Source organism: Lottia gigantea (assembly GCF_000327385.1).
Source record: "Lottia gigantea unplaced genomic scaffold LOTGIsca_6, whole genome shotgun sequence".
NCBI lineage: Eukaryota > Metazoa > Mollusca > Gastropoda > Lottiidae > Lottia > Lottia gigantea.
Genome location: NW_008710049.1, coordinates 4,603,205 through 4,617,180, shown reverse-complemented (window position 1 = coordinate 4,617,180; position 13,976 = coordinate 4,603,205). Strand labels below are relative to the sequence as shown.

General features: G+C 31.5%; 1 protein-coding gene across 1 annotated transcript in view; it reads left to right on the top strand.

Annotated features, from left to right (window-relative positions):
* Window positions 1-12,416, top strand: part of LOTGIDRAFT_210692 (hypothetical protein) — a gene marked incomplete at both ends in the record, with an annotated part of 35,744 nt that extends 23,328 nt beyond the window's left edge. Inside the window, 2 exons of the mRNA XM_009064015.1 lie at window positions 3,773-3,845; window positions 12,322-12,416. Coding sequence (XP_009062263.1) covers window positions 3,773-3,845; window positions 12,322-12,416 — 168 coding nt within the window. The remainder of the gene's footprint in view (window positions 1-3,772; window positions 3,846-12,321) is intronic.
* Window positions 12,417-13,976: the final 1,560 nt, after the last annotated feature.

Genomic DNA, 13,976 nt, shown 5'->3' with positions numbered 1-13,976 from the left:
GTATTGAACACTATTTTAACAGTGGTATTTCTATATCGCTCTACAATTGATGTATTGAGCACTATTTTAACAGTGGTATTTCTATATCGCTCTACAATTGATGTATTGAACACTATTTTAACAGTGGTATTTCTATATTGCTCTACAATTGATGTATTGAGCACTATTTTAACAGTGGTATTTCTATATCACTCTACAATTGATGTGTTGAGCACTATTTTAACAGTGGTATTTCTATATCGCTCTACAATTGATGTGTTGAGCACTATTTTAACAGTGGTATTTCTATATCGCTCTACAATTGATGTATTGAACACTATTTTAACAGTGGTATTTCTATATCGCTCTACAATTGATGTATTGAGCACTATTTTAACAGTGGTATTTCTATATCGCTCTACAATTGATGTATTGAGCACTATTTTAACAGTGGTATTTCTATATCACTCTACAATTGATGTGTTGAGCACTATTTTAACAGAGGTATTCCATATCGCTCTACAATTGATGTGTTGAGCACTATTTTAACAGTGGTATTTCTATATCTCTCTACAATTGATGTGTTGAGCACTATTTTAACAGTGGTATTTCTATATCTCTCTACAATTGATGTGTTGAGCACTATTTTAACAGTGGTATTTCTATATCGCTCTACAATTGATGTATTTAGCACTATTTTAACAGTGGTATTTCTATATCTCTCTACAATTGATGTGTTGAGCACTATTTTAACAGAGGTATTCTATATCGCTCTACAATTGATGTGTTGAGCACTATTTTAACAGTGGTATTTCTATATCTCTCTACAATTGATGTGTTGAGCACTATTTTAACAGTGGTATTTCTATATCTCTCTACAATTGATGTGTTGAGCACTATTTTAACAATGAAAATAGTTTATTATTGTGATCTAGTAAGCTTATATATTTATAATTTGTGTTATCCATCAATGAAACCTGATTGATTTCTAATTGTCTATAAATATGGTGATATGTTATGATATATAGCTATGGATCAATTGTTTATAATTATTTCAACATAATTATTGATCATTTTGTTTGTTCAGATTTTCATTGTTTTCGGTTTAAAGAGGTACAAAAAATCTCTGTAAGACTTGTAGAAAGATAAAAAACATCAGGTCTAGTAAAGTGCTAGTCAATAGTTGATTTTATATACATGAGAACAGGTTCACTGGATAATAGAATATAACAGAAACTTACTTGATCAGTATATATCTTTATTAAAATTAATATAGAATATTAAACCCGTCCAGTGAGTTATTGTTGATTAAATAATGGATTTAAAAATCTCTGTAAGTCTTGTGGAAAGATTTAAAAAGTAAAGTGCTAGTCAATAGGAAATACAAACTCATTTGATTTTATATACAGGTCACTGGATAATAGAATATAATAGAAACTTACTTCATCAGTACCTGTATATATCTTAATTAAAATTATGAAAGGGATATTAAACTCATCAGTGAGTTATTGATTAACAAATGGATTTTATAGAAGAGAATTTTCCTATCAGATTCTTATTATTATTACCATCTTTATTTTCATTTCTTTAGATATCTGAATGTTTATTGTTTGAGAGCAGGACTTCTTTATCAACGTACTATACAATAAAGCTAATTTTTTGAACTCACATACAAATTTTGTCACTCCCCACTGTATGCTGGACCACACAAAAGTGTGTAAAGGTGAATGGTGTTCAGTATTTTTCTCATCTGCACATTCACATCAGCTATTGCTCTCTAGTGTTAAACTCTTTAATATGTTAATATATGTGACAGTTAGCTAAATTTAGGGCGAGGCAAATGGACAACAAATAGCAGTGGCAGATATGTTCTTTCTTCTTAAAATATCAAACTTTTAAGTCTTAACGCTTATATACAATCTTGAAATTCTTCTTATTTTCTTGAGGGACCTAATGCACCAACATGCTACTGGAAAAGTTGTCTCTTTTGTCTTTAATATTTGGCCTGTATATATATATATCTGGTGTAATGATATTGAAACAAGTGTGTATCAGGAGTAAAAACAGTGTTTTCTGATAGTTTTTACATAATTTTCTCATGTTTATTACAACTGTATTTTATCAACTAGTCTAGACTAGCAGATTGTATTTCAATTAAAACCTGGTAAATTATGTACTAGTCTATCTTTATATACACTCTTCTGGCTTTCTTTACTCTATATCATAACTTTTATAAACAGAGTTTCTACTGAATGTTGAAAAACAAAAGTTGGGTTGGCTTCATCTCCTATCCATGACTTGATATTAGCCTTGACCAAGCTTTATAGAATTGAAATATAATGTATGAAACTAATAGTGTCCTGTTTTGCTGAATGAGTTGGCAATGCTAGAAGCTGTTTTTTGTGCCAGATGAAACACAGTTGAAGTGACATCATTGTAACATTCTGTTGCAGGAAATGATTATTAATCAGGAAACCAGTCACAAACTTCCGTATTCATAATTATCTTTGATATCTGTGACAGTGCCTTCATCAAAAGCAAACTCACTATATAATGAGATAAAACACATGATAAATTAAATTTAAACTTAAAAACGTGGGATCTGGAGCATAGTACTTGCCTACAGCAGAATCTGTTTTAACATATTGAATATAAAAAGATATTACATTAAAAAAATATACCAGTACTGATTTAACATAAAATGTATGACAGAATATAAATATAAATATATTAAACTGTTTTTTTTGTTGTTTGATATTCTTCTCATCAATGACTTCATATACCATTCATATTGTATGCTGTTGATTATCACCATTCTTGTTATATATATATTAATAATTGATATTATATAAGTCTTGATGTATTATACAGAACTTAAAAAACACACATGACAATCTTTTAATTTATCAGTACGAACTCTCTGAAATCTACTTTAACATATCCATTCTTATTGAATACTGGTAATTACTAATAATATTAGCCTGAATGCAGTATACAGACCGAACGTAAAAAACACCCATGTTAAATCTGAAAATAAAAATAGTATATGTAATGAGTGTACAACTGTAAAAACAAACATTCATCATAATTTACTGTGCTAATAACAAACTGAACTATGTCAATAATTCACAGTAATCATAGAAAAACTCTCTAACGAACATTCATTACTTAATTACAACATACCTTCAGTATAAGTGCACTTTTTTGGCATTTTGGAACCAAATATTTTGATGAGTGAACTAACATGAAAGAAGAATATAAAAAAAGATCAGTCGCATCGATTTCCATGAGCAGACAGAGATAGATTATTGGTAATTTTTGGTACTTGGACCATTGAAATACAAGATTTAGAAATATATATACACATCTTTATGGAACAACAATCACTGGTTAAAGTTTTATGCAATGTTCCATTGTGTTTCCCCCTGTCGTCCTCAGGCACAAACGAAACTTTGCATAAAACTTTAACAAGTGATTATATATATCTTACTCATAATTACTAAATGCCAATTAAAGACTTAAAAAGATTCAGAAATGTTTGTTCACAAATAATTTTAGTCACTTTACCCATTTTTGTTTTAATTGTCAAATAATTAACTTTATATATTGCAAAAACAACATTTTTTTACATTTGGGACAGTATTCATTTCCTCGAAAACATCCAGCATTTTATCATCCAAGCTTGCTCTCATTTATACAGCAGAAATTAACAAAAAAAATACTTTTTACTGGGTGTTATTCACAAATATTTGACCACCTCAATCTAATAGTTTGATACTCTCTATCATTTCAGGTACATAATGTACACTTTGCTTTTGAACTGATGCAGGATGCTGGTCTTCCACAACCTAAAGCGAGAGTTGAAGGTAAGAAAATATTCAATTTTTCTTGTGAAATTAAGGAATAAGAGATCACATTAAATAAAATAATCAGGTGGAAGAAAACTGATTGAAAATTGTTGAAATCTAGTGTAAGATCAAACCTAGGAATAGTATATTTACTTTTCAGTTTTTGGGCTGACTTCTAAACATACTATTATAATCTTTTCTTCTATGATAAACTTCAATGGAATATGGGCACAGTTCTTGATTCTAATTTGTGGTCATAAGCTTGTAAGGATGAAGTTTTTTTTCAAATGATGGCTTATCAAGCTTAAATTATCCTCTCATCCTAAAATCATGGTCAGTTGTGTTGGAGATCCAGAGTGACATGACTGCCATATTAACCTCTTAAACAGTCCTTACAATGAATGCATAGGAATTGTCGTTGGTTTGCAGATTGTCTCAGCCACATTATTTATAGCTTGCATGTTCTCTTCCTTGTTTGAAGTCATCACTTGGTGGATAAAAGAGAAAAATTGATTTTAGATTATCTAAAGAGGTATAGAAATCTGATTTATTACAAAATGATTGACAGTAATACCGTCCAATCAGATGAATTGTGACAAGTAGAATTATGATAAGTCCATTGATAGCCAGGTTGGTGTCAGAAGCACTGCTTAATGCTTTTAGTCCATTGTCCATGCTTTTCATACATTTCTATCTCTGGAAATATTTGTTTTTTGGAACATTTATGTTAGGTTTAGTGAAAATTATGTTTCTTGCATGTCTACCATTCAAAAGAAATTTTTTTTTTTTTTCAAATTTTATCTTAGAATAAGTGAAAATTATGTTTTGAGCATATCTACCATAGTGGTAGATATATATACATTTCAGCCATTTAAAGTCATCAGTCATTTATATCTATAGTTTCTATAAATTTACCTGGCCACCAAGGAATCGTTTAAAACATCAAAGTTGAAGTTTCCTATTATAATTAATATGATATGCTTTGATAGAGTTATTACATTCAAATTACAACACGATCATAGTCAAACATCTTGGATTTCAAGCCAGACGTAAAGGGTAAATATAAACCTCAAAAGCTCAAATTGCGAAAACTTTTTATCACAGGTAACTTTTACGAACTGGGGGATGAATAAACTATTATGATGTAATTTAAAAGTTCATTGCACTATGTAATATAAGACTATTGTGAGTCATCTGTAACTGGTGATAGAGTTATAAAACTGATCCTGTAATAACAAGATAGTATGTTTGAATTCGAATATAAAGGCTTACATCACCACATTTGTGGTGTTTGATTCAAAGCTTGGTTGTTGATTTTAATGTTATTGCCAGTCATTTCTGATAATTAATTTAAGATTTCAGTATAATATTATATATAATGTTGTGCGAGACATTCTTATATCTATATGAAACAAAAGTAAATATTGCTCAATGATTTCTGTCAACTATTGAGATCAGCTTAATCCGAATTTCCTAATTTTCATAAATATACAGCAAAATTTGGTAACAAAAACCAAAAGTTGAATTCTTTTGTAAATTTTTAATTAACAAAATGTTAAATATTGTGAAGATTTGTATATTTGCATTGAAAATTGATAACGTATATGTATTCACTCAATTCAGTTAGTGTTGCCAAAATGATTCAAAGCTAGATTTTCTTCATAAATTTCAGAAACTTGAGTTCTTCTTTTAGATTTTGATAATGTCTGACTTCTCTCTGTAATGGTTCCAAAAGTTTGAAAGCTCTGATAATGTCAGTGTGAACTATATGTAGAAGAAAAGAGTAAATCAAAGATTATCAGGAACCTAATCTAGACAGGTTGTTTTACACACACAGTTACCGGTACTGAATTTCATCTTACTTCTTACAAACAACTTTAAAGATGCTTGTACTGATAAAAAGATTTAGTTGTTGATTTGCACATGTATTTGTCATTTCTGGATGTAACAAACTACTTTATTCTTGTTCTGATACAACATTATTCATTTGTTAGAGTTCTTGGGTTTAGTGGTTGATTTGCATGTATATTTGTCAAATTTGGATTTATCAAACAACTATAAAGATGCTTGTTCTGGTAAAACATTATTCATTGGTTTATGGTTTTGGTTGTTGATTTGCACATGTATTTGTCATGTCTGGATTCTAGATGTAACAAAACTACTTTGTACTTGTTCTGATAAAGCATTATTCATTAGTTAGTGTTCTTGGTTTTTGATTTGCACATATATTTGTCAATTCTTGATGTAACAAACAACTCTAATGGTGCTTGTTCTGATAAAACATTATCCTTAAGCTTTATCTTTCGAAACACCTGATGGTACTTCTCATTGAAGAGTCTACAAAGTACTGTGCAATGATTACTCCCAATTTTGTAATACTTTTGGACAAGATTTTTTGTAAATGAAATTGTTTTGCTGGTACAGATTTATATTCAATGTATGGTGTGTTTGTCTGTAGTACTATTAATATAGATTCACTGCTAGGAACATTATAATGATAAAGTTTGTTAATAATAGAGTTAAAGCCCTTTGACTTTGGTATACATGTCAATTTTTCAAATGCTGATTATGAATCATGTGTGTACATCAGTTGTTAATGGATATGTGATATGAGAACTCTCTGAAACTACAAATCAAACATGTCTTTTTAAATCTATTCTTTGTGTTTTTACAGTTTTCTGGGATGGTCCCAATAAATTGGCATAAATTTTTCCAACTCCTGTTGAAGGTCTGAGACCCTTTCATAAACTTGTCGAGTTGTTAGTCCCTCTTCTAACATCATTATACTGGCTGTTCCAGCAGCCTCCCCTGTTAGGAACTCCGTAGGATGTAATCTAGCGCCTGCATTCCCAGCTTCAGTTTGAGCCATGGATTTTCCTGCTACCAATAGATTGTCAAAATCCTGGTTAGTTAAAGCTCGAAATGGAATATGAAAAGGAAGAATTTTGATGCCATCAGCATATTCTGGCCATTTGCATCCTCTTTGTCTGTGAATGTCTGAATTATAGTTTCCAATGGCAATACTATCATAAAATTTCACTGAAAAGTTAATCCCTGAATTTAAAGCATCGTCAACCTTATCTGGAGTAAGTTGATCCTGTTTTGTCATCAGAAATCCATCAAGTCCCACACTTCTTCTTGAGTCTCGAAGATATGGAACTTTTGTCAGTCCTGTTTCTGTACCAACCACATTTGAAAGACCTAAATATACATGATTTTGGAGTTCTTGTGATAAGTTTCCCATATAGAAATGGTACCATCCCCACCCTCTGTCTTCAGCTGATGCTAGAGATGTTATGTTGAGCCCACCTTGCCAATTGAGAAGCTGTTTTGAAGTTTCAATCTTGTTCAGATACGCAAATCCATCACAGAAATCATTACCATCCCCATAATTTTGTTGAGAAATTTCTCCTAAATGTAGTTCATCCACTTGCCCAGTGTTCAATCCAAAAGCTCTTCTGTATGCCCATATTCTTCCAAAAGTTAGTCCATTGAATCCATATGCACCTCCAGGATTGGGTACATTTTGTGTCGGGGCTGCATCCTTTGTAGACACCATGAAAAAGGGATAAGTGATGCATTGACCACAACCTTCAAGAGTAGTGCTGGAATTCTCGTAAGGATATTCCAGACCAATTCTGTAGGATGCTTCAGAGAGAGCTAAGATGTCACCATATTCTGTTGCTTCTATTACTACAGGGTGAGATCTTGGTGGTTTGGCTACAAATGTTAATGTCTCTTTAGTAAAAACCTCTGAATCTTCTTCAGAGTACCAGTCAGCAATGATTTTGGACAGTCGCACCTTCCATGGCTGGAATCCTTCTTTGACTGTTCGTTGGATAGCAATCACTTCTTTAATCAACCTTTCAGACTTGACCACTCTCTTGATCACAGTGTTGTAGAAGACCTTCAGGTTTGGCAATGCTGATACTGTTTTGTTAATCCATCCATTAATGAGTGTCATTGGCAAGAAGCATTTAATGCTTACCCAGCATCTTCCAGGATTGCCTTCTCCAAGACTGGACATCATATCAGCAAAGGATGTTGATTGGAACTGTGGCAGTCTGTTGAACTCTCCAAAATCAATAGCACTAACTCCTGATGAGGTCATTTGTCCTCCTAACCAATCAGTAGGCTCTGTCAAGCAGACAACATTGTCAATGTTTTGTCTTGATGCAGCAATGGCTGCTCCAAGTGATGCAGTGCTGCCCCCTGCTATAATGACATCACATTCTACTGTTCTGGATATTCTGTCAGAATTTTGATGCATCTGATACACTTGTTGGTTGTCTGCTATCACTGTTTTGAGAACCAGTAGAAATAAAATCAAAGTAATCATAATTTGCTGTTGATGTTGCATCATTAAAGCTACACCATGGAGAGTGTTATTAATAAAAGTCTATTTTGATTTATCATAATGATAAGATATTCTGTAGATACCGTATCTAGCCGATAGGTCAAATCAATTTCACATTTACAGCCTCCTATTAACTTAAGTTATTACTGAGGTAGAGAAACGTTGCCCTTCCCGAATACTTGATGTCACTACCTTTTCTTGGTTCACCTTACACCACTATGCAATTTGGCCTTCCTTTCTTCATCTCTTTATGAGAGTTCACATAGCTAATATTGCTTATTTGTTATATTTATTAACATAGATAAACCAATAACCAGCCATGGCTAGATCTGTGTTGACAAATATAAAAGTTGAAATAAAAACATTAGGGGTTGCTTTGACATTTCAGTAACTATTATTCAGCATGTAGAGTTAAATTTGAAACAATTATCAGCAGTCATTTTGGGGTCAAAGTTTATCTCACCTGTAAAAGTCATTGACTAATTACATGTACTTATTTCAATATGGCTGCTGACCTTAGCAACAGAAAGGTCAAATATCTATTAGAGTTGTATTTACCAAGAGATGGGAGCTGGGTGTCCCCAACACTCACTGTTTGTTTTTCATCAGAACTTTGACCTGGCCAGCTCTTGGTCAAATGAAATCAGGAAACTTTCCTAATCAATCTCACGTTTTCAACCATCCATCTCACTTCAAAGGTTGATATTGTTGTTATTTTGAAGTTGGTTCAGCCATTGAAATTCTTGCACTAGTTGTAATTGAAAATATTTTGATGAATAACAAATGTATCCATGTCATAATTTTGATGATTCTGTCAGATAGTATAATTATAATCTGATTGTAATGTTATATTTAGGCTGAAAGTTAATAAGGTTAAATTAATGATGTCAAATACCTTTTTATAACAGACCGGCTGCTGTTTGTAGAATTGTAAAACAATTAAGATAAATTGTGAGGTGCTATAGCACAGTCGGTTAGAACATTGTTTCTTTACATGACGTCATTTGCTTGGTTACAATGACGGCGGTGGGTTCCGATTTAGATCGGCGTGTGAAAGTCATCTTCACTCATAATTCCATTTTCCAATGGATGGGTAAGGATAATCTGGGAAAGATCAATGCCAAGAGGTTTGGTCAAAGACCAAATGGTAGAAAGGATCCTTAACTGTGAACCTATAAGTTGTTATCCTTGTAAAATATTGTTGTTTCTTTTTCCTAAGGAAATTATGTTGATGTTTTGTGGCAAATTCAAACATCTTGGTCCTTGTTTCAAAATAGTGGAAGCATGACAGTCACAGGAGTTAAAAGATTGGCTTGAGTGGCATATTTTATGACTTTAGAACCCAGCCTATGACTGTTGTAAGAAAGTAAACACTTTCTAAAATCACCCATGGAAAAAACATGTGCACTAACCTTTATTAATTTATAACTAACTATGATTATTTTAACAATTGGGTAACCTAAATCCAATATGAATGTATAAAATTTTTTTTAAAAATTCCGACACATGAATAAGAATTTTAGCAGGTGATTTTAGTCTGGTATATCTGAAAGTAGTTACTTTGTTAATAAATATAAGGTGTTCTCGAGACTCAATGGCAATTTAATGTGGCAATAACATTGCATTTTGAAGGTTTTCTTGAGAGTCTTTGAATACGTAATAACTTAACCAAATAGAGTGAGTGTGCTTACTTTCTTCATGTGCTTACTTTCTTCATGTGCTTACTTTCTTCATGTGCTTACTTTCTATATATGCCAATTTTGGTAAGGTAATTCCTTATTCCAAAACTAGCTGTCCCGATGAGATTAGTTTATCCAAAACACGTGTCCAAAGCCTGAGATGAGCTGAGGTCAACTAATAAGCAAATAATTTTGAAATACTCCTGATAAGCATCTATTACAGTTTTAAGCAATTGCTTAATAAAGTAACTTAAGAAAACACATCTTCATTCCAAATTCATGCATTATTGTAACTTATTTACCAATTTTTGTCAAACCTAAACCTAGACTTTAAGGCAACCCATGGAATCTAATGACATAATAATTTCAACATGAAATCTCATTGTTCTGTACCCTACAATCTATTTCTAGTAGCATGGTTGTTGTATTTTTAACATTTTCCACGAGAAACATAAACACAGTTTTTTCTCCTGGCTACTTTGATCAAAACAAATGTTCGTGGACGTTAACTCAGAAAACACTTCATTCTTTTCTACGTCTGACTTGTGAGGAATCTAAACTGTTTAGAAACAACCTGAAGTACGTCATCGTGTCAACAGAAACTCTGGTAGAACTCAAATTCTTCAGTCTCTTTTGATGTTATAAGAACAGACCTTGCTTTATATTGTTCTCTTTTAACTTAAAGTGGCTATCTCTGATGATTTCTATCGTAATTACATCTTGTGTTTTTTGAATATATCTTTGAGTAATGTTTTCTGCTTTTTGTTGTCAAAAAGAACTTTAAAGAGGCTATCCCTGCAGTTTAATGTTTGACAAATATATCTTTGAATAATATTTCCTGCTAAGATTTAATTTTACTTGCCATATTTTTATATACTACAGTTCCCTTTAAACTTGTTAACCTCTGAGAGTGAGGCTCTTTAAGTGGCAAAAGTACATTTTATGATAATCGCTCACAAGATGTATGCTGTTACAGATCAAAGCAATACTAAGGGTTGTTGATTTGGTTGTATTTTCCAGTCATTTTTGATTAAAGCTTAAAATGACACGTGAGTTTGTGGTGGAATTGGAAGTAGTGCTGTATCACTCTTATGTTGTTGTATAATGAAAGAAGTAAGAATACACCTTTTAAGAGTGACTAAAGCATTGTATTCTATGAGCTTTCGTTGTCGTCAAGACGATTTCATTAGTTGAGATGAATTGGAAATTGTTGTGAGAAGTATTTTATAAGTAAAATTAACGTTTAATTAGTTGAACATATCAATTGAATAGAAAAAGGTGAAATTTGAATTTTTGTGAAGAGTGTCTGTCTATGAAGGCCTATGAAGGTAGGACAGAAATTACTACTTCCATAAGGAAGTAAGGAAATTACTCCTTAAGGAGTAGAGAACCCATTTTATAATGTACCATAATACAAGTTTATGGTATACTGCTATTGAGTCATTTACCTGAATTTTTACCTGATTATGACAAATTGTTGAAATGAAGTGAACAATTAGCTCAGAAGTATATCAGAAAATTGTGTCCCATTATTATAAGTAAGGAAATTGGAACAAAACTGCCATTTTAACCCATGTGGTTTTAGGTTTAACATGTCGAAGACTTGTCAACAGATTTCTTCAGGTGCATTCGTTACAATGTAATGTATGTTTTCACAATTGCACAAAGATCTAGAATTTCAACCATTTTATTGGAATTCTTCACCAAGTTAATAAAATATGGAATTTTCAAGAAATGAAGGGTTGGGTTTGTTTTAAGAAAGAAAATATTTTTTAATCAAATTTGTGAAATTTTATGTCTTGGGCCATGTAAACAAGATCTTGTTGTTTCAGTAGTTTTTTCCCATACTGCACTATAGCTAGATAGTAGCACATTTCATTGTGTCAAACTTTTAAATCCATTTCCATTTCAAATGGAGATATATCTGGACCTAATGAAGATGGGTAACACTATGAAGTGTATGTGCAACATTGGTTTAACCTTTCTCAATTTGAAACTATTGTTGGATCTCTGATATTCACAGCCTGTATCTGATGACCTCATCAATGATTATTATTAGTCATGTTTATTTTAATATAAAAATATAGTAACTGAAACATGTTTCAGTTACTCTTTTAAAATTTCTTTATCCCTCTACAATTGATCACTATTTTAACAGTGAATATATTGATATTTCATTTTAACATATCCAAAAATAGAAAACAATAAGGTATCTACTTCAGACATTGATATTGTTGTTAACTGTCAACATGTTTTCACTTTCTTTATCTTAGAATTAGTCCCTTAATAATGTTTGAGACAATCTAAGGTGTTGTTAGTTGTATTTCAAAAAAGGGAAATTGTTAACTGGAAATAGAGTTAGTTTTTATATACTTATATGATTGGAATAGCGAACTCTGTTTGAAATCGGATCACTTAAATATTCAGCTTCTATAATAGATTTTTTGTGTCTTTTCAGATGTAGTGAACCATGATCTGAAATCAACTTTACGAGTCCTTTACAACATCTTCACCAAATACAAGGGAGTAGCTCCAGTATCTGTATCAGCATAAATACTCTCTTATCATTGGTCAGTTTTCATAATATGCAGCAAATTGTTTAAAGACTTCTGATTGGTGTATTTTAAGATGGAAATGCAGCAAATGCAATAGAAGCTTTTTATTGGTGGAAAGTGCTTAGCGCTGCTGGCCTCTGAATGGTCGAGATGTGTTCAAAACTGAGTTATTGAATCTCATTGGTTGAAATGGCTATAACAAGTAAACAATGTATATATGATATTTTCCACAATGTGCCATAATATAATTTAGCATTAATACAGCTTTAAACTAAGGTCCTGTCATTATGCATCAGTTATTTCTTAGTGGTAGATTAACTATTAATGACTAGCAAAACCCATTAGGGTAAAAATATTTGATTGAATTTAATGATTGCTTAGGCTATATCAACTTGTTTTATGGTCCTCAGTGGTAGATGCATAGTAAAATTATGGTTAAAATACCCTATAAGATTAATGAATACATATAAACTGGACTAAAGGTAATATTGTAGTTGTATGCTAGAAAAAAAATGTCTACATTGTCATTCGTCTTATTCAAGTCATGAAATTGGTAAGCTAATAATCATCACTTTATCATTTAAATTTTATTTTGTAAATTATCTAGAAAATTCATGCCACTTACTGTGTTTGTTCATGTAAAAGTACAAATTTATACTGACAACAATAGTAACAAAACAGTTGAATGAAATTCAAAGTAACTTGTGCAAAGGAGAGCGAAAACCCAGTAATATAATAGGAAGCACTGGCAATGGAATCACATATTTATCTGCCTGGGTCACTTCATTTTTTATCAACATTTTTCATATTTTATTAAGAAAATATTGTTTAATCTAGGATTATTGCCAATGTAGATTAACATCCTACAAAGATAGTTTTTATTGAAAATCATTTCATATTTTGTTGCTTTTCCGCCAATTTTGCTTGTCACTTCAGTTGATCCTATCATTATACTATTTAAATCTTTTCCCCTTGCACTAGATCAGGTGTAGAAAATCAAAATTTGAAAATTTGGGCATTAAATTTGGTTTTTGCACCATGGTACAAGTTAATGCATAATCCACACCAGTTGAGGAGAGACATGTCCCTTAAGTGTGAATTTATCTTCTTTGTATATATTATATATTATATTAGTCACTTTGACACTCAGTTGCAATATTATTACCGGTAGTTTAAATTTTGATATGTGGTATATTTGATACCTAAAGTTTGAATCCCGATTCTTTGTAATCAGACTTGCAGACTGATATTCAATCAAAATTGTTTTGTAACTCATTACTATTATGAGATCCAAGCCATCAAACAATCTGTGGAATAAAAGATATTCATCAGATTCAGCATAAAACAAAACCTACAGATCCGTATTTCTACTAACATTACTTGATTAATATCATATTTTATTGGTGCTATAATGATAATCTAGTGTTAGTATTTCATTGCAAGCATTTTGTAATTTTCATCTGAATATGATGAAGTTTAAAAACAGTGCTGAAAACTACTGAAATTTAGTTATTTAACTAAGGATGCTTTACTATATATATATTCATTGTCAGACTGA